The 22,216-nt window shown below is 41.6% G+C and overlaps 1 protein-coding gene across 2 annotated transcripts; it reads right to left on the reverse strand.

Annotated features, from left to right (window-relative positions):
- Positions 1 to 2,181: 2,181 nt before the first annotated feature.
- Positions 2,182 to 5,444, reverse strand: LOC147883680 (uncharacterized). 2 transcript variants are annotated; one of them, XM_087399567.1, is made up of 4 exons: positions 4,229 to 5,444; positions 3,765 to 4,082; positions 3,236 to 3,583; positions 2,182 to 3,137 (listed from the first exon to the last, which is right to left on the reverse strand). In XM_087399567.1, the coding sequence occupies exons 2-4, from the start codon at positions 4,047 to 4,049 to the stop codon at positions 2,475 to 2,477; spliced, it is 1,296 nt and encodes a 431-aa protein (XP_087255693.1). In that variant the 5' UTR covers positions 4,050 to 4,082; positions 4,229 to 5,444; the 3' UTR covers positions 2,182 to 2,474. The 2 variants fall into 2 exon arrangements, with proteins under 2 accessions (XP_087255693.1, XP_087255692.1); XM_087399566.1 differs by having other exon boundaries at positions 3,765 to 5,444.
- Positions 5,445 to 22,216: the final 16,772 nt, after the last annotated feature.

Raw genomic sequence — 22,216 nt, forward strand, 5'->3', positions numbered from 1 at the left:
CCCTGCTTGAAATGAAATCTCCACTGGTGAGTCACTATATCGCTGCTATTGGGTCGCATGTTGCGACTTAAGTCCCCATATACTTTCATAGTGTTGGCCGAGGGCAGTGGCCCCTTTTTTTTGTCAGCCCTCTTTTTCCCCTCTGAATCAACTAAACATCAAACAACTACTTGACTTTTTTTTTCTTTTAAAGTTCACGACTTAATATCAATTCACTTCTCCTTATCACAACTTTAGTGCTTCCCAACTACCCATGTTTCGCTAGTGTTTTTATGTTGCCACTTGTGTATTACATTCAATTCTCTTTGGTGAAATAGAGTAATTATTTATTTTGCAAAGATTGTTAATGGAAAGCTTAGCTTGTGTACTCTTTGCCCTATATTTCACAAACAATGTCGAGAACATTATCGAGTTAAATCCTTAGACACATGTACTTTTTGTAGGTAAAGTTATGAAATTTTAAGTACTATAGACCCATTGTACCATTCTTATTTCTTTCTTACAATTCTAGGTAGAGCTATGAAAGCCATTAAGTCCTTAAATTATCAATATATATTTTGACGAATTGAGAGGTTTAGAATAGGGAAGATAATTTTGTTGATGAAGTGAGCATGTCGAATTGGCGTATTGGGAGTTGAAGTTGTCTTAATGGCCATGTGCATGGGAAGTTGGTAACATGTGGGACAAATAGGCCAACAAATAGTTATCAAGTTTTTAAAAGAAGAAAACTCGAGGATTGAAACCTCAGAAGAATGTCCATTGGCTCTTGTATTGGCTCATCTAATTGGAGAGGACTCTCTCTTGCATTGGCTCCTTTAGTTAGAGGACTTCCACGTGCGGAGGTCAAGGCTGACATTGCAACAACAGCCATTGCCCAGCTAGTCATGACAACCCTAGAGTTGTAGGTCCTGCAAGTGGTTGAAGGCTGAATGAAGCAATTGTGTCAAAGGCAACATGCTTGGCCGACAAGCCCCTTGCCCCTCCCCCTTCATTACTTCCCCCTCGCTTCCAATGACAATGCTTGGGCATTGCAAGGTTAGCATCCTTTGGGGCTGCTATGCTGGGCTTGTTAGAGGACTTCTGCAAACATATATATATATATAGGGTGAGGTACGTCTTCCAAAGCCTGGCATTGGCAGAAGACGCGCAACTGCCGATGCGGATGATGCCGGCAGTCGGTCCAACATGTTTAGTATGACCGTCGTAGCTCATGAGTCATACTTTAGCGCCCGGCAGAACAAAACCCAAAATCGTCAAAGTTTGCTCAACGTTGTCATCACTCATTACTTAGCGCTCACGAAGATTCGAGCCTGCGTTCATTGACTACTCGCAAATGGGCCTCGATCAGAATTGGATGCTTTTGGAAAGTTTTGGATCGTGATCTCAACTTTGGAAGGAAGCAATCTTGCCACGCAGCAATCATATGAGAGAGAGAGAGAGAGAGATCGGGTCCGCGTTGCAGAACCAGTTGCGCCGGTCTCAGTCCGTGTCAATTCGGTTGAGCTTTCTGGTCGACGGTGAGGGTTGCAACGTGCAAGCCCTCCAAAAAGCTCTGCGAGTCCGCTGGCTACAATCGAGACAGCACCTCGTGAATCTGATCCATCCGCATCAATCCTTCACAATGCACATCCTAGTAGTTGCTTAAGCGTCGTCGGTGCAGAAATCAAACAAAACCTCGGGCATTGCAATTTGTGATGTGTGTATGGTGTCGCAGCTCGCTGCTTACGATTACTTTTAGCTAACTGCATTTTCCTCAGCACGCGAATGCAGAGAGCGAAGACAAATGCAAACAATGACGACATGTCGAGCTTGCTTTTCTCCTTTCTCAATTGCATGTGTCGTTGCTTTGCAGAATTGCATTACGAATGCAAATGCCGTTTCGTACCACCGATACAAACGAGAATTGCAGTACGAATGCAAAGGAGCACCTCGGAAGGAAGGAGAAAATGGAGCATGGCCAAGAATCGAAGAAATCCATTCTGAATGCAAAGCAACGACAGATCTAAACGAGGAAGGCAAGCATTGGTTACAATGCAGAGCAACGACACGCATGCAAACGAGAAAGGCAAGCAATTTTACATCAATGCAAGAGATGCACCACCAATGCAGAGCAACGACAGATGCAAACGAGAAATGCAAGCATTAAAGAGACGAGCAAAACGCACAGAACGGGAGCCTAATCTGCGTTGAAGACGAAGCTCGGAAGCTGAAGTTTCAATGTTCGTATGATACAATTTGACATCTGTGAGCTTGAACGTAAAGAACACAAGCTATGGCTATGACGATCTTGAAGGTTGAACACAAGCTGTAGTGGCTACAGCGATGAAACCTGCAGAGTGCAGAGAGCTTGAAGGTGAACACAGGCTCTACGGCTATGGCGATCGATCGGAGCTTTATGGCTATGGCGATCGATCAGACCTCTACGCTCCAACTGCTGTTCGATCTGAGCTGAGCTAGATGGCTATGGCGATCGATCAAACCTCGACTCTCCAGATGATGTTGTCCAGATTCTCCTGCGGCTTCTCGAGAGCAGCGACCTTGGAGCTGCTACTGCCGCTGCTCATCCTCCCGAGCAAGTTCTTGCCTGTTGCTGCTGCTGCTGCTCCTCCTCCTCGCTCCTCGTGAGGAAGCTCGCTGATCTCGCTCACAGAAGTGGCCATCATCCTGATGTCCGCCGGAGGAATGAAGCACTCGCCAGACAACCCCGGAACGTTCATCACCACCTCCTCGATCGTCCACTCCTCCTCCATCCTCGTCTTGGTGTGGCTCATCGCCACCTCCCCGAACCTGAACAGCGTTACCACCGACCTCCCCGCATGCGCGATCATAATTCCTTCCACTTCCCTGTAGTCTTCCACCGCCGTGTCAATCGTCGTCTCCCAGTACACTGCGTCTCCTCCCATCGCCTGTATCCTCGTCAGATGTGAATCCTCCACCTGCACCAGCAGCCCTGTCTTCTGGCTGAAATAGCCGAACATCACATGGCGTATGATCTCCGCCGGACCGTCGCTCCTCGCTGCCAGTGTCGCCGCATCGGCTGTCAGCTTCAGAATGAAACAGTCTTCCCCCCTCACCTTCTTCTCGCCGATGCAGCGAGCCGACGAGAAGAGATTGGCGATCGTCCTTGGATCCAAACCCTGCACAAGAACGAACTTGCTGCTTCAGATTCAGAACACCATACCCACCTTGTAAACAACCTCGGACAGGCAACGCTACCTCGAACGAACTTACATACCTGTAACGCCCTCCGGAGAGGTCGAACTGGGCCTTTCGCTGCATGCGATCCGAGCCAGGGCGTATGCCGCCATACGAGCTTCCCATTGCTGCCCGCGTGTATCTTGCTTCCTCCCACTGCCATCTCCACGCTCCACATGTCTGGCATCATCTGCCATAGGACAAAACAACCAGTTTCCGCAGACGAAGACGAATTGCGTGTCTTTACGACCTTGTTGGGTGTCTCGAACTCCGAAGCCAGCATCCGCACCCTCCCCATCGCATAAGAGTTTCTCACGGTGCTCTGAAGCTTCGACACTCCAGTGGCACACACATACTGCTGTACGATGTATTGCGCAGACGAAGTTTCCTACAAATTGCACGCGATCTTAGGACAAATTCCAAAGATTCGTCCGTCGAAAGACTTTCAGACATCGCAGAAAAGGCACCACAGCCAACAAATGAGCTAGAATTCGACAACCATGAAAAAATTCCAAGAAGATGCTTAATTCAAGGAGAGCTGGCCTCCCGCCAGAAAAAGATTATCTTACCATGGGAATGTTCTTGACGGACAGATATGGGACTGGTTCAACAGTCGCTGAAACCGGGGCAAGGGGGGCGCCAAGAACCCCCAAGAGCAGCCGTAGATCAGAACGTTTGTATCCCGAATGTGTAGGTGCTCTGGCCATGGATGGCGTTCTAGACATAGACGGTGCCCTTGCTAGCAGCTGACCTTTCATCCATCCCCAAGTCCCCTCCTTTCTGCCCCCGTTTTCGAAATCCTCAGGAGTAGGCCCTTCCAGTAACGGAGCGAGAGTCTCTCCCCCGGGTCGCATGCTGCCGCAGCGTTGCACTTCATCTTCTGGTTGCTGCTTCCGTTTGAGAAGCATCATCAGAGGAGTCATTGCTTCAGGCGATGGGAGTGTCGCGAGAAAGCAATACTCTTCCAAGTATTACTAATACGGGGATAAATCCTGATTGTAATGGCGCGGACGCTCCGAAGTGGATTGCTTACCGTGGGCCGTTTACACCATACTATTGAGGGCAAGCTGGTGACGATGATCGAGGCGAGCAGTTGCTATCAGAGAGAATTTGCAAGAGTTCGGAAATGGTTTTCGTTGACTTCAGATAACAGCTTTCCTCGAGACTGCTGGCAAGCTGCTCTTGAGACCGATTCGCGGCAAGAAGGCAGCAGCAGCGGGAAACGGGTTGAAATGACCACATTCAAAGACTAATGCAGATGAGCCTGGGTTTGCTGTAACGCTTCAGATGCGCGTCGAGGAGAATGCGAGCTTCGGTGGAGAAGAAGAGTGGGCTTTTACACGGGAATGGAAGATGCACTAGAAACAACTTCTGTACGTGTACTGATACTCGCGATAACTGCCTCTTCTTCTTGTAACCGAGACAGGCCGATCTTCCTGAATCCTTCTCCCTGCCTGATCCAATCCGTTGCGTGTGCAACCTTCACAAAACCAATTGCGCACCGCCGTGTGGCCTCCCGAACCTCAGAAAGCGCAAGCAGGTCTGGCACATTGTCCGGGCCAACAAACCGACTTTGCTCAACCCGAGTGCTGGGAAAGTCAGAATCCACAAGGGGACTAGTGCGATAATCGCTCGAGATCAGAAGACCGAATCGCCAAATAAAGAAAGCGGGGACGATCGCAAGCGTCTGAACTCTTCCCTCAGCTGCGATCACTTCATGCAGCTGGCTCGCTCTTCTGAGAAGCAAGCAAGGTCAGAGACAGAGAGAGCAGCGCAGGGGATAGTGGGGGGTCGTCTCGGGAAGTGGGAAAGATCTCCATAACGAAAATCGAAGCTAAAAAGAGAGATGCAGGATTGCAGCCCACAGAAAAGGAACAAGGTTGACAACTGGCTGCGAGAGAGCTTGGAGGTTGGGGAAGACGATACGACGGAGGTGAGATATGGCGGTTGGGAGGGGAGGAGGATGATGAGGGAGCTGAAGCAACAGCTAAGGATTCGAAGCTGGAAGGAGTGATGGAAGTGGAGGTGGATTGCAGGGGAGACAAAGTGGGAGGATGATTGGGGAGGGGAGGAAGTGGGGGGAATGATGGAAAGCAGTGATGGTGGAAGCTCACAGGGAAGGTGTTGGGCTATGGCGGAGTAAGCTCTGAGTAAGCTTAGCAGCAGCTATGGCGGAGAAAAAGCTCAGAGGGAAGGTCTTCGGCTATGGCGGAATAACCTTAGTGGCTATGGCGGAACTCCTTAAAAGTAACAAGACGACGAAGATGGATGATGATGATGATGAGGGATGATGTATTTGTTGTTGTTGTGATGGTCATCATCATCATTATCATCATAAACATATCTCTTCATCGGACTTCATCCCATCCAATTAAAGAAACTCTAAAAGCTGAACCCCCCGCTATCTCCGCTTCTAACTTTTGGCGGCCCCCCCTAATTTAGCCCCTTTTCCATACGCGCTTTTCTTTTGGCGGCCCCCCGCATCCGACCGCATCATCTCCCCTGCTCGCTTTGCTTTTTCCTCTTAGCGGCCCCACCAAATTTAGCGCCCTCCCTGCTGCTATAAAAGCTCCCCTTTTAGCGGCCCCACCAAATTTAGCAACGGGAATTCGGTATTGGGTCCATTGTCGCAACGTTAAAGTCTGAGTGTAAAGAGGGTTCCAAGTTCCCACCCAACCAATTTAGAGCGCATGCCAAAATGTATGCAGCCTTGGGACTCTCCAAATAGACGCATGTTCCCATGCAAAATTTGTATGTCGACGATAATAAGCTCGAATATGTCCCCCAATATATTTTATAGAAGGATGTAACCAAGTGGGTCTAACAAGCTCAATATGTCCCCCCATTAGATTTTAGTGTCAAATAGAAGGATGTACCGGGCTTCTCTAACATTTTCGATAGACCACCCCCACCTATAAATTTCTCAAAGGATAGCACATGAATACTTGACAATTGCCCATTCCACATAATCTAGCTCCCTTTTCATATGATAAATCAAGACTTCCATTCAAGGCAACTTCCAAAATCATAATATTAACCTTTTCCCACACAAGAATAGGTGTAAGATTCCATACCATAAGTAGAGTGGCCACCAATTTCTATATTGCAACACTTCTGCCTTAAAAAGAGAAGGGAGCAAACTCCTCGTTGCACAGGCAACCACCGCCAAGGTGACCCTAGAAGTACTTTCTTTAAGAGTATGTTCTAAGTCATGGTCCCATTGTGCTCCCTAGGTAATTATTCCTTGGGACTTGATTTCACTTTGGGTCCCATAATTAAACTAATGGCTTTGCTCATCGGGGGGTCCTATTGGGAGCATGTTGTGTGCTCGAGAGGACAACCCAAGTTTTCTTGTGCAAATGGCCAAGCAAGCACTTGAAAACTCTAGATGATGGACACGCTCTGTTGGCACTCTATGTGTTAATCCCCTCATTAAAAGGATCATAGCTAGTGTTTGAAGGCTACATGACCTGTGTTTGTGTAAGTTGTGGTTTTGCTTTGATTTTGCACTGCTCATGCGATGAAGTCCTTACTTTAGAGTTTCATAGTATTATGAGCTCATGCGATGAAGTCCTTACTTTAGAGTTTCATAGTATTATGAGCTGCTACTAGGATTGATAGGTTTTCAAACTTTTACAAGACAAGTTTTTTACAAAATATATCTTTCTTGAATGCAAGTATAATGCCTACATACTTATTCTACATAGCAAGCAACTTATCATATAGTATTCTCTCTAAATGTGAATGCATATAACAATCAAGTAAAGTCACAAGACTTATCATATAGTATCCTCTATAAATGTTGATGCATGAAATGTCAACATCCTTGCATTAGATTATCCCATTATACTTTTGACATGAATGCCATCCTAACTGTAATGCCCTTTCTTTTATGCACGCACTTCAAGGTTCCATCACCCCTAACTCCTCCTTCTATTAAGGCAGAGGGGGTACCTGACATACATCTCTCAGCAAAACATATCGTAGACGTTTGTCCCATAACACTAATGAAAAACAAATGCTTGCACTACTCAAAAGCAATGTGCATCTACTCCATCCGCCATTTTGTCTTTTTATGTGCCATTATGCATCTTTCATTCTCGGCAATAATTTCCTTCTTTTATGTGCCAGTACGCTTCTTTCATTCTTGGCATTATTTGCCTTCTATCGTAGTAGTAGATATCTGCGTGATTCTTGCATAAGAAGGAATATACATGAAGATTATGTTGAAAATAAGTTTGCAATTCTTCCAAAAAAGCATGCATCCATCCACCCACCCCTTTACGTGTTTGTGTAGCACACCACACAACTATTGTTCTCATCATATTAATGACTATTAAATTTTACTTGAGTTGAAATATTAGGGATTTTAGATTCATAGGAAGGGTCTCATGTACACACCTGAACGCATGTGCGCGTACGCGTACACACACACAAATGCATACACATATAAATAGATAAATAATATATATATGCATATATATATAAGCTAGTCCCTAATATATATGTGTATATAAATAAGCTAATGCCTAATATGGCAAGACTTTAAAGTTTTGAAGACCACGCATGTGCGCGCGTGCACGCACACACACACACACACACATACATACATACATACATACATACATACATACATACATACATACATACATACATACATACATACATACATACATACATACATACATACATACATACATACATACATACATACATACATACATACATATATATATATATATATATATATATATATATATATGCACATATATAAGCTAGTCCCTAATATATATATGTGTATATAAATAAGCTAATCCCTAATATGGAAAGACTTCAAAGTTTTGAAGACCTTTCTTATGAGTCTAAATCCCTAATATATACATTTATGTTACACACACACACACACACTCAGAGTGCCATCTTCCTCTCCAACAGCCTCTCTTATGATGCAATCCTTCTCCCTCCTCACCCTTGACTCACTCCTCCAATAGCATCATCTTCCTCTCCAACAGCCTCCATGCGCTATCTACCTCCCTTGCTGCCCAATTTTAGGAGGCCCAAGCTTGTAATGTGTTGGAAAGGATCGTGGAACCCCCGGGGCTATGTGAGGTATCTAAAGAATTGTTTTTAGAACTTTGAGTCTATGGTACACCTTGGTTTGGAAGGCCCAAATACTTGCAACAATGTTTTGAGTTTCGTGTCAAAGGAAACTGAAAGAAAGTAGCATAATGCACGACGATCCAACAAGGGAGGGTTCATGCTAGGCTGGTCATCTGCTATGAGGACCTATGGGTAGCAGTTGCACCATGCCCTTGATGCTTCTACTTGTTTTGATAGTAGGTAATAATAATCCCTAGTTTGTGCTAAGGATACCTAGCCATTCCGTTTCTGGTTCAAATATCTTAGCATGAAACTAATTGGTTGATGGGCAACCTAGCCTATATAGAGGCCTTAGAATAGGTGGTGCCTATCATGAAACTCCACATTCAGAATCTTGCACCCAGGACTAGCAATGAACATGAGGTGAATGGGGACTATGCATAACACTTTTGGGCTCACGTCACATTCCCCTTAGGATGCCATTGAACCTCTAGTATCTTAGTTACACTTATAGTAATGGAGACCTTCTCACCCTTGTCTTTAGCATTTTCTTTGCATTCAGGAAGAAAGAGACCCCTGCATACATTCATTTGACTTGCTTTTTGGGAACCTTAACGCTTCTCATGCAGTTCTTCATGCAGTCATCTTTCGATCGACCAGTCTTTGATCTAGGTGGACTTTACCTTTTGCATATTTCCTTCCTCTTCCCTTCGGCATATCTTTTGGTCTTTGTTCCCAAAGGAGAAGGATGACACACAACTTAAGAGGCAAAAACGCGCGTTATGTACATGATCATATGTTGTATTCATTGTACATGCTTCCGCTACGTAGTCACTGTGCTCACACATGCATATACTACTCTAATTATTTTCAATTTTCTTTTTCGTTTTATATGCTACCATATGCACCCAAAAAGTTCCACAAAAAGGTCTTGTACAAGCACCCTCTACTTACCTAGTGCAATTTAAGAGGGCGTGTTGAGGATGGTGTAAATTGCACCATAGCTATAGGGCATTAGGACAAACCCTAACCCTAACCCCAAGGGATTCACATGTAGATATTCATGTTTACATTCAATACAACATAGTGTACATGTAGCTATCTCGTGTGCACTCCTCTCTCTCTCTCTCTCTCTCCCCACTTCATAAACTTCAATATCAGGGCAATATCACTTGAAAATACTTAACTTGGAAAAAGGTTCAGTATCACTTGAAACTACTTAAAAGTACTTTCAGGCTAGTGAAAATTACATGAGGAGCAAGTATAAGTATTTTAGATAGCTCTAAAGCACATTTAGAAGTACTTGCAAGTGGTCATATAGAACTTATACTTGATCATAAAGTACTTTGGAAAGGTCTTAATTCACCTTCAATAGATCTAAAGTACTTTTTATGTCATCCTAAGGTGTTTGTAATAGCTCTCAAAAGTTTGTATGATTTTCAAGGTGAACCTAAAGTTCTAGCAAGTGCTCCTAAAGTACTCATATCTAATTCTAGATTCTTTTGCAAAGGCCATGAAGTACTTTGAGGTCCCATATCTGAAGATCATATGTCATGGAAATCACTGCCTTTAACCCACATCACATTGAAGAGGATTCATAGGAATAAAAGGAATCGTACCTTCCATGACATCATCATCTAAGAATTTGATGGAGGGCAGTGTGGTTTCAGTGGCTTATGATCTTCAATTGGATGCTATCCTATCCCCTATCTATCTATCCTATCCACTAGAAGAAGTATTTAGTGGTCCTTAAGTAGTACTAAGGGATCCAAAAGTGCTATTAGGTGGCTCTTAAGCACTTGTAAGTGGTTCAAACTTTCTATTAAGTGGTCCTTAAGTGCAAATTTATCATCCAAAAGTACTAAGGGATCCATCAGTACTATAACGTGGTCGTGAAGTACCTATTAAGTAGTCTAGAAGTACTATAACGGTCAGGAAGTACCTCTTAAGTGGTCCAAAAGTACTATTAAAATGTGTCACTGATTCTTATGTACTTCTAAGTGGTCTAAAAGTACTATTAGGTCATTTTAAAGTCCTTTTAAGGTGTAGATGTACCATTAAGTGGTACAAAAGTACTTTAAGACTTCAAAATATTTTAGAGCTTTCAAAGTCCTTAGAGTCAGTGCACACGCAATCAAAAATGCACGGCTGGTGTGACTCTCAAGCCTCAAATGAAATTTTCCATGTGAATAGAAATGGAAATGCATTTATTGGCACTAAGAGACCATCTGACTACGTGTAGGAGAGCTCTATGAGCTACTGGAAGCTCTCTATGAGCTGCAGAGTTTTGTAGAGTGTGATAGAGGTAAAGCTCAGAGCCACACGCAGATGAGGATTGGCTGGAGTAAGAATTGCGCACCAATGCTCAAATCAGCAACCTCCAAAATGGAGGTGCCAATATGAGCATCAGTGGCACTCTAACTTTGCCTTGAGAGACGTGTAGGCCTCCAAAAGTAGCCTCCAATCGTGCATTATTGGAGCCATGTGCATTGAGTCTTATACATGCTCCTCAAGTACTACTTGGAATTATTTTGTATTCTTTATTACTACTCATGTATCACTCTCAGCCTAATCAGAATGGTAAGGGGAATGCACACGAGTGCATAAATGCTTAACTGGTGCATAGTCCAATGCGCACTGGTTGCAGCGTGTTCGTAGCTCGATCTGTTCACACACAGGAATTCGAAGAACTTTGCCTATCGGCTGTTGCATTTGTAGTACATCTTTGTCATCCTCTGTAGCTCTTGAAACCTTCAGATGGCCCCTCGCTGACTGCTCGCGTCGCTGACTGCACATTAGGAAAAAAGGGAGCTCATTTTGGGGCCTTTTAGGGTTTCAAAAAAATGTCTCTCAACCAATGAGGAGAAGGCCAACATAATGTAGAAATTTCACAAAAAAAGGTAAAAATATGAAAAAGAAAATAGTACTTTATGTTGTTACAAGTGTGTGGCATTAATGAGAAGATTTGTTTTTTATTCTTTTACGATTCGCCTGTCATATCAAGAGATGTGGACCCAAAATCTAAACAGAGCTACATTTTGAAACCTTCCCGTGTGGTGACCCAAAACAACCATCCACTTTCTCTTGTTCTCCGGCGCCATTCCTCTACTTTCACCACGACGAGCCATTTCATTCTCTCTTCGAGAAGCATTCTTCGTTGCATTACTATTGTTGTGATGCTCTTAAACTTTCAAGACAATAAGCTCCTTTCACCGTTTATTCGCTTGTTCTCAGTTTCGTTCATTTTTGTTAATGTCTTACTATTTTAGTGTGTGTTTCTTTGACTCCGCAAGTATTAGAGTGAGGATTTCAGATGGCAACCAAAAACTTTGGTCGTGCCACTAGGAAGCAGTTTGCCGCTCTACCTGGCGAGATGTGGATGTACAAAGTATCTCTTTGCCTCAAAGACCTACCTCACTAATCTCATGTGTAGAAGTTTCCAATACTGTGAATGTGGATGGTAGCTGGAAAAGAATAGCAAGGGCGAAAGGAGATTGGGTTCTAATGCAACCCAACAAGCGGAGAAAGCAACAATCAACTAACACTTTTTTGGCTTCTTGGAATGGCAGAGTGAAAGATTTCAGAGTAAAAAAGGAAGGCACAAGATGCGTCAGAGAGGTTCGAATACAACATGTCTACATGCACCGAGAACTTGTATTACGAGATCATCCTCCTTATCTTCCACACTATAGACCCAATTGTAAATGTATTTGTGTAATGAAATACTTGAAATGAAATATATGTTTCTTTCAATGACAGACAGTCTCTTTGTTTTCATTCAGATATATATCCCTCATCATACGAAGAGTGGCAACCACTGGAGTGCATACTGGGATTCTTTGATGCTTTACATGGTGCTATTGGGGAGCTACAGTACAAAGGTAGAAAATCAACAACCCTGGCTGAATCGGGTATATTTTTTTATGATCACTTTTATCAATTGATGGACAATGCTCACTCACACAGTTTATTAAAAAAGCAAGATCTCTTGGCGTGGAATACAGTTGATCCCTAATGGCAGCATCATAGAATCCTACAGAGCCAAACTATTTTCGGAAGTACAGCATTCCCTGAAACCAAATATTACTACCAGGATAGTTAAAATCAATGTTTTCATGCCACTTATAGTTTTTGTAGAACTTTTTCAGGATTATCTAGTTAAAGTTTGTAAAACAATGTTGACTTTCAGAGCAAAAGGGTATGACGAAGTTCCAATTCCAAAATTTTTGGATAATGGTTGGGATAGAATGGTGGCCAACAATGTATATTGTGAGGTTTCTCATAACTCCATCAACATTAGGTACATGATTGCCTCGCAAAACTTTATTTTCTCTTTTTACTATAAACGCAGCAGGATGATAGGCACAAAACTTGTGGCAATGGACCAAGACGAGAGGTCATCAGGTCCAATAATTGAAATCAATGTTATTGAGAATGACATCCTTCTAACATCCATCTCATTGGGACAATGCTGCACTCTCTATCAGTTACGCAATGCCATTATTATGGAGACTAAGAACAATATCCATAAAGAATTTTCATTCATTTTGAACAACAAGAAAGTAAGTTGGTTTCCACCCTATGTTTCTCCTAATTTGACCACCCTGTGTTTCTCTTAATTTGATTCTCTTTACAATTGCATGATACATTTACATATTGCTAAAATTTTATTTTTGTAGATACTTCAAAGGAGCGAAAACATAATTCAATGCAAGGACATTGTAAATAGAACAATTCAGATAATACAAAGCTATTGACTCAGGTATTACTTGCAACCAAAAAAATATATTTGACATTTGATGTATTAATACAAATTGATTACAAGTATCATCTATTTTTCTATTATTGCTCAGAATCTCTCCCTTGACTTTTTTGCAGTGGAGACTCCTGAGAATCTTCCACATGCTGCTCAGGTTGCTGTTGCTATGGATCCTGCTGTTGTACATCTTGCTATGGATCCAGCTGCTCTACATTCAGTTGTGGATCCTGCTGCTGCACATCCTCCGTCGGTACTGCCTCCTCCTACATCCACTCCTCCTGCATCCACTCCTCCTGCATCAACTCCTCATGCTGCTTTGGTGTCCCTGCCTCCTCGTACATGGGTTCGGGCTCGGGCCTCGTGCTGCTTTGATGTCCTTGCCTCCTCGCGCATAGGCTTGGGCTTTTGGAAAAGATCAAGTAGCTCATCAACATCGACACCTTCTAGAATGTCTTCTAGATTGCTAGTGCCTGGGACATTTTGAGCCTCTTGTTCAACTCGAAGATCCTCAGTGCCTTTTGAGCCCTCTCTTGTATGGACTAGTTGGTCTGGTGCTTGATAAGGGGAAGAGTGCTCTAGCAACTTTAGAATTGTCTTTGCTCTGAAGCTATGTACATATTCGGAGCCAAAACTATCCTCTTTCATCTGCAATAAAAACAAAGAATGTTTTTCATATTTTTGTATCAATGCATTAAATTTATAACTTCTCAAATAGTATGCAATGAAAGCACTCACAAATTCAAGCTCTTTCTCTGAAAAGTATGTCCATCATATATATGGCACTGATGAGAGTCCTCCATCCACAGGAGAAAGGATCCTCCTATCATGGTGTCTGTTTTATCAAAATAGAAAGCTAAGATGTATATTGGACTATGAAGAGTGCAAAAATAAGAGGGAGATAAAGATAAGTGATAATGATTATTGTACCTGCAATGACATTGGGTGAGCTGAATCTAACATCTTTAACTTTGGATCATGGAGGTCTAGTGCATCCATTAGTCTTTTGAGACAACTGCAATGGGAATGAAGGGCAACAAATTATAAAATTCACACTTCTGCAAATAAATGCGATATGGCTGACTTTTCAAGAGAAAACCTAAAAATTGTGTTTTAGAGAAAAAGTATAGACAATGACTAACTTACAATTTTAAATCCTGGTGGGTACCCTTTAAGGAGTTGAATGTATAGCATAGCTTTCGTTGTACATCTGTATGTACCAAACTCCAATGATTGCTGCAAGAGAAACAAATAACATGAGGGGACTAGACAAGAGGGTGTAAATTTAATTTAAATAATTAGGATTTTGACAACAGAGGGTAGTAGTGGAAAAGGCCAGGGAACATACTCTGAGCAATATGGGAGGAGAATCATATCAACCACATCCAAATTACAAAAATGAAACCCCTTGGAGATGCTTTTGGTTGATGTCTTGTTATCTTTCAGCTTGAAAGATATAGCTGGATCAACTATATACACAGAGTGCTGAAGGCTCTGGTGGATCTGACTCTTTAAAAAACTACAAAAAATAACTTCACCTAGCTTATGAAAAAGTGAATGCTACAAAGACATAAACATAATTGACATAGAAAGATATACTTACTATAGAGCTGCAAGCATGATTGTGCAAGTCACATGTTTTTCTTTCTCTGCTAAAGCCATGATGTAGTCTTCTGTCAAGTCCCAGGTCATGTCATCATTCACAGTTTGGATGACTACTCTGATCCTTGGTCCAAGTTGTAGGAGCTGCTGCTGAATTTGCACCATCCTCACTAATGTCTGGGATTGCAAGACAGACACTGTTTCTTTGACTCTCTCCTTGAGGGACTCTTCATAGGCAACCTTGCCTCTAGTATGAAGTTGGTGAAACATCTCTACAACCTTGAATCCATCATCTTTAGGTTTCCTGGTTGGAGGTATCAACAAGATATCCCTCATTTTCATATCATCCCAATCCTCTGCATTAAGGATCTTGTCATATCTATATCTGACCCTGACAAGTGTTTGGATTTATTTCTTCATGATGGTGACCCTGTGTGCATGTGTTGCTACCATTGTGGTGTCCATGAAAAACTCTATGAGCCACTCTTCAGTAGCTTCTTGGAGAGCAAGTAGTGCAGTCCTTTGCCATCTAGAGTCCACATGCCAGTTCATGCATACTGCCTTGACTAGCCTCTGGAATGGTGCCATGGGTACTGCATATCCTATGGCTTTCTGAGCCTTCCTGATCTCCGTCAGGATAGATCTGCTTTGGCTCACTCTTTTCTTCCTATTCCTTGCTAGCATGTGCACAGGCTTCCCCTTCTTTGAAGATTTAGACTTGGATGGAGTTGTGGCAGCCCCTGCAATGTCTGGTCCTTTTCCTTTCCTTCTGGCTGTTGCTTTGGTTCTTGCCATAGTATATTATGCTCTTCTCCTAGAAAAAAACCCAAACATCACAAGGAAATCATCAACCTAAGAGTTTGCTTGAAAATGCGATATGGTGTAAAAAGATAGAGAAAAGCCTCAGATCGTGTTTTTCAGCAAATATCTTTGGACATACCCCAGGAACACCCAGCATGCTAAAAGTTTTCTAGAAAACGCGATATGGGGGAGAAAAACAAAGAACAAGCTCAAATCGCATTTTTGAGCAAATATACTGAAGCCTACTCTAATAAATCAGTTTGGACCCTACCATCCTCCTAAACCCTACAATGCAGATGAGATGTGCTCATAAAAACAACTCATAGAGTGCCTTTGAGAAAAAGCTATGGAATGGTCATTTCACCTTACTAACAGGAAAAACCAATGATTTGTCACAGATTGCTTACCTAGGCTTGTGTGTACAACTGGAGCTAGAGCTGGGGAGGTGTGAGATGGACCTGGGGAGGTTGTGGCTAGAGCTACAATGGGTGGTGGAGCTGGTGAGGGAGGTTGGATTTGGAGCTACAGTGGGACTCTGTGATGGAGGTGGTGAGGTAGTGAGGTTGGAGTTGGAGCTAGTGAGGTAGTGGGGTGAGCTGGAGGTGGTGAGGTTGGAGCTGGAGGTGGTGAGGTAGTGAGGTTGGAGTTGGAGCTGGTGAGGTAGTGAGGTTGCTGGTGAGGTAGTGAGGTTGGAGGCAACTGAAACTAGAGATAGGGATGAAATGAAGTGTACCTCTACTTAGACTTGATTTTGTCTCAAAATGTGTGCAAGCAATCATGAGGAAATAAATGCACATGAACCTAGAAGACCGTTTTCCACACGTGTGGTTGACAAGACAGATGTGTCATGCATTGAAAACCGTGCCCTTTCTCCTTATCTACACTTTCCTCCATCCCTACACCACATCCTTACCTTGCATCACTGCCATCATCCCCCCCCCTTTACTCTCATCATCCCTTCAACATCCCCCCTCCCCCCCTTACTCCCATCATCCCCCCAACACCCCCCCCACTTACTGCATCTGTGCAAGAGCCACAAACAAGTCACCAGGGCTAGCCAAACAAATCCAGGTACTCATATATATCACTTAGGAATCTACTATATTTGTGGGCAGTAGTGTTTTCTTGATCTGTGATTGTGTAGACCTCACCTTTCCTTAGGTGCCAGTGACACAACACATAGAGAATAACTTCTTTTGCCTAGAAAATGTGATTTGAGTCTCTTTTCCATTAAAACACACTATATCGCGTTTATTAGCAAAATATGCTAGGTGTGTAAGAATTAGATTAAAAATGTGATTTGGAGCAGTTTTCATGAAGAAACATGAATATCACCTTTTCTAGAAAAAGGTACTAACCTTATTAGTATGTATTAGCTTCAAAAGAGCTTGATGGGTGCCAACTTGATGGTTGTCAGCTTGATGTATCTTGAGCTGTAGTGGGTCATTGTGGATAACATTCTGATCGGTGTTAGCTTGATGGGTTGAGATAGAGCTGTAGTGGGTCCAGCTGTAGTGGGTCTGAGAGAAGGACCTGGAGCCTGTAGGGAGGAAGATGAAACTAGAGATGGAGATGACAACGGGAATGATTAAGTCTGGCAGCTTGGTCTAAAAATAGGTGCATGCAATCACTAGATACTCTAAATATAGTACCTTGAAGACTAGTTTTGGCATGTGTGGCTGACAAGTATGACTTGAATAGATATCTCTGCCATCTCCTCTTATCTTCACTTTTCTCCATCCATTCAATAGTTTTGAATCTTCATCTTCTTCCTCATTTTCATCTGGACAATACATTAGACCTTGCTTTTTTCCCATCATCATCCCCACCTACCTATACTTGTGCAAAGATCCATGGAGAGAAAGGCTACAGGTACTTAAATGCACCACAGTCTTGATCTACCTTTCCAATTGTCTTCTTCATCTGTCTAATTCTATTGCATCAGCTAGAAGTCATCTGCTTCATCTTTTAATTGATCAAGACCACTATCTTGCAGATTCACATGAATTTTCTTTGGACATGATGTTTTTACATCAATAGGACTTTTTGCCAGAAAACGTGATTTCAGTCTATTTAATTATAAAGACAGTCATATTGCGTTTTTTTGCAAACTTTCAAAGAGGAGGAGCTAACCATGTAGGTGATGCACCAAGACCTGTCAAGAAGACCATTGCTCTCTCAGCTTATGCTGTAAAGGAGGAGGAATCTTATGGTAAGAATTTCTGTATGAGTGCTTCTGTTTCTTTTTAGCTATATGTGCAAGCCTCATTTTTTGATTTTGTATGATGCAGTGAAGAGAAGAAAGCCCAATGACAAGGGTTCAGACAAAGGTGGACAATCAGTTGTTGGTAAGGGAAAGGAGAAGGAGGAAAAGAAGTCACCCCAACTATAGCTCTTTGAATTCCTGCAGAAGTCAGAATGCCAACTGTACTATCACAAATACCATGATATGTTTAATAAGGAGCTGGATTTGCACTCTCTTCTGACACAACACAAGGATTTTCTTGGAGAGATGTATGAATCCTTCCTCAAGCTTACAGTTGAACGATCAAAAGTTGTCAATAGCAAGACTTTTGTACATGTCAAAGACATTGCTACAAATGACAGGATGAGGTATCAAATGCACAAGGTGTTTGACAGTTTTGAAGACTATTACAAGGGAATATGCACTATAGACAAAAACAATTGCAGGATACTTGAAGAGGCACTTGCATTTGCCATGTATGTACACTATGCTGATGGATCAGTTGAGGACCCAAAGGATAGCAATGAGGAAGAAGAAACAGAGGAAAAGTCAGATCTACCAGAAGTGGAAGAGAAGATCAACCCGATAGAGGAAGAGCTTGCAGTTGCAACATTGGACCTAGTGGCCTTAAAAAACGAGACCCTAAGAGATGTTGTCATAGTGGATGACATGGAGGCTGAGAGCTTTGACCTCACTGTGCCCATTCTTCCCTCATTCAATCTTGAGGGAAAAGAGTATGTCTTGTTGTATGACATACAGTGCCTATTTAATTTGAGAGAAGATTATGCAATTGCCCTTATTGCACAATCTTGTAGGGTTGACAAGGAAGTAAGGATTGAGGACAATCCTTTGTTAGAGCTGGAGGACAAATTCGATGCTTCGGAAGCATTGTCCATCTATTTTGAGCAAGCCAAAATGTATGAAGAGGTGGATGAGACAATCTTCTAGGAAACCTAAGCACGAATGAACCTCACAGAGCAAGCTTGGATATCAGTGACAGCTCCGAGGGGAAGGAGGAGATGGGTATCTCCTTGTTTAACAATGATATACTAGAGAAAGATGAGAATATTGAGGTAAGGAACCTACCTTCCTTGCATTTGGAGTTTCGATATGCAATTTGATGGTTTGTTTTAAATTGAAGTGTGTTTTGCATATGGCAGTTGTTCGTTGAAGATGACACATTCCTCCTGAGGGCGGCTGGAAGTAGAATTCCTAGGCTTGGTAAACTATCAAGCCTTTCTCATTACATTAAAGACCTATTTGCTGTGAAGATATTGATTTTTAGCAAATTGCTTAGCAATGATGTGGTTGCTCTTACTTATTTTTTCAAGTGTTTCTCAAAAGTTTTGGGTGGTCATCCTATATTGTGACAAACAGATAAGATCATATTGATAGAGAAGCGGTTTGCTTTACTTATTTTTAGGTGTTATGTTGGAAAGCAAGGCTCAAGAGCTAGCTACTTTTTGACATATACTGCCTGGGCACTAGCTTGTGGTGTAAAGGATCCCCTCTCCTTGGAAGCTTATGGAAAGCATAAGCTCATTAGGAATCAAGAGCCTTCTTTGGTGGCCCTTCCTGACAAATTAGTTGAAGAGCAAACTGCGAGAGCACAACAACTCTTGCACAAGATGAGAAGAGTTCAGTTGCTCCTCATCAGCTCAAGAAAAAAAGGTCTCCAATCAAAGTCAAAAGAAAGATTCAAAGCAAAGTTGGCAAACCATTGGAAGGATAGCCTGTATGGCATTGTATATTTTACGAGATAGAAGTAAGGTTGAATTGTGAGAACACTATCATTTTAGAATGCCTTAGTTATGTTTATCTGTATTTGTGACAAAAACAATGTACATTTTGAAATAGAAATATATGTAGTACATTTCAAATACTTCAATGGTTGCATACAATGACTTCTTATGAATGAAAGATCTAAGTCTTGGTCATTGCCAAAAAAAAAATTGTTGCATTTGATGACACCAATTGATGATCAAGGTTTAGCACTTAGCTTCTATCTACCCATTTGTGGTTTACAAATATCTTTGAGTGTCTCCACTGAGCATGTCTTTGTGCTGCATTTGAGTTCTCCAAAATCTGCCTCCTTTCCTTTTGAGCCAACCTGAAAGCTAGCTTAACTTGTGATGTGTTAACTTTCTTCTTGGCTTGAAGTCTTTGTAGTATTCCTTGATAGAACCACTGGAACACTTCTTTTAGACTATTGGCTTTATGTTTTCCTCCAAAATGTTGTGTATGTCTAAAGAATGCATTTCGTGCCATGTAATGTGATTTCTCCATTTCCTGTGTGGACCAAATTGCAGGGCATCCATTTTTTTTAACAAAGAAAGGAAGGTGATTGTAGATTATATGTTGTTTTGATACATAGGCAAGTGGGCATTAGAATATATAAAACTAAGATTGTTTGCTTTAAAAAAAACATGCACAAAAATAGGATATTGTTCTTACCATGTAATGAGTGATGTTACATGTTGTCCAAGTCTCTTTCATTGCATTTCCAAAACTCTTTACCGCTCTTCAAATGCTTGTTGATAATTTTTGCTAAAGGTGGCTTGGTCACAAAAAACAAAAAGTTTATCTAAGCATTTCCACACTTCTATCTTGACATCTCTTGCCAATCCATCTGCCTGATGATCTTTGACAGTAGTGTGGACTTTTCTCCACAAGTTATACTTTATCCTTGATATGTATGTTGTTTTACTACCATTTATTTATGTTTTCTCTAGAAGAGACAGAAATCTTCTAGCCTTTACTCCACCAATAGATGGCTTGATAGGAACATATTTTCCATTTGTAGATTTTTTAAGATCCTTTGTAATATGTACATCTCCTCCATGAAGACCAATTTCTGATAGCACTGCTTCTAACAATTGTAGTACCTCTTTTCTTCTGCTCTTAGGGCGAAGTTTCCATGCAAATCCAATATATAGGAAAACAAGTTTCTCAATGATCCTACATAATGCATGCAATGTACAAATGTGAACATTGCATAATGGGATCTCAAGAACTGCTTTGAAATTTTTATCTACTTTATCTCTGTTGGGTGCTCTTTTCCACCATTTAGAATCTAGGACATGCGCTGGTTCGTTGTCGTACAAGCACGGAGATTTTGAGTTTCCTCCTTTGCTTATATTGAACATACACTTCAGTGTCTTCAGGTCACCTACCATTAGCCATTCAATTTGAAAATCACCCTTCCCTGGAACATGAAGATGGCATCCTTGGACTTGACTCTTCATAATTGATGGTATATCTATTTGATGAAATACCCAATAAAATACTGCATGGTCCTCAGTCTTCACTTGTAATTTAAAACCATAGGTTTGCAAGATATATGATATATATTTTATTACATTTCGAGCAAAGACTAATTTAGAAGGCGATAGTTTACATACCTCAAATGTGACCAACCACCATACGTGCTTTTTCGATTGGACACTGAAGTACTTTGAGCTAGATGTGATTAATTGATTAAGTGCTCGATTCATCAAAGTGATAGAAACTCTCTCTATCTTTTTTTCCTTGACAATTTCACACTCATTGAGCTTCACAAACAAACTTCAAAACTCCTTTACATTCTTTAAATGTGATATTGTAGAACTCAACCATAAGTCTCTGCAACTATTCAAGATCTACAAAAATATTATTCCAAGCATTATATGTAGTGCTTCCCTTTTCACTTTCATATTTACTTTCGATATGAAAGTACTATCCAATAAACTTATCAATTTCTTGGTTGAGATGACCTCATTCCTTCCACACTTGTGCTGGTGTTGGTAACAACATACGTTTTATCCGTTGATCTTTTAATGTTGATGACACAACTCTAAATATTGAAGCATATCCCTTTCGGCTCACTCTACTCACATCAAGAGCCTCTTGAATTTTTGTGACATCAGCTTTACTTTCTTCCCTGGAACATGAAGATGGCGTCCTTGGACTTGACTCTTGATAATTGATGGTATATCTGTTTGATGAAATACCCAATAAAGTACTGCATGGTCCTCATTCTTCACCTATAATTTAAAACCACAAGTTTGCAAGATATATGATATAAAATTTATTATATTTCGGGCAAAGACTAATTTAGAAGGCGATAGTTTACATACCTCAAATGTGCCCAACCACCATATGTGCTTTTTCGATTGGACACTGAAGTACTTTGAGCTGGACTTTGTGATCGATTGATCAAGTGCTCGATTCATCAAAGTGATAGGAACTCTCTCTATCTTTTTTTCCTTGATGATTTCACACTCATTGAGCTTCACAAACAAACTTCAAAACTCCTTTACATTCTTCAAATGTGATACTGTAGAACTCAACCATAAGTCTCTGCAACTGTTCAAGATCTACAAAAATATTATTGCAAGCATTATATGTAGTGCTTCCCTTTTCACTTTCATATTTACTTTCGATATGAAAGTATTGTCCAATAAACTTATCAATTTCTTGGTTGAGATGACCTCGTTCCTTCCACACTTGTGCTGGTGTTGGTAACAACATACGTTTTA

This window comes from Dipteris shenzhenensis, chromosome 28 (assembly GCF_047967505.1).
Source record: "Dipteris shenzhenensis isolate YYH24624 ecotype China chromosome 28, Dip_SZ_1.0, whole genome shotgun sequence".
Taxonomy (NCBI): Eukaryota; Viridiplantae; Streptophyta; class Polypodiopsida; order Gleicheniales; family Dipteridaceae; genus Dipteris; species Dipteris shenzhenensis.

Excerpts from the sequence above, each read along its gene's own strand:
- LOC147883680 (XM_087399566.1), bottom strand. The coding sequence starts at position 4,118 with ATGACTCCTCTGATGATGCTTCTCAAACGGAAGCAGCAACCAGAAGAT. Across the intron at positions 3,584-3,764 it reads CCGTCAAGAACATTCCCATG|GAAACTTCGTCTGCGCAATA; the intron begins GTAAGATAATCT and ends TGCAATTTGTAG. Across the intron at positions 3,138-3,235 it reads CTCTCCGGAGGGCGTTACAG|GGTTTGGATCCAAGGACGAT; the intron begins GTATGTAAGTTC and ends GTTCTTGTGCAG.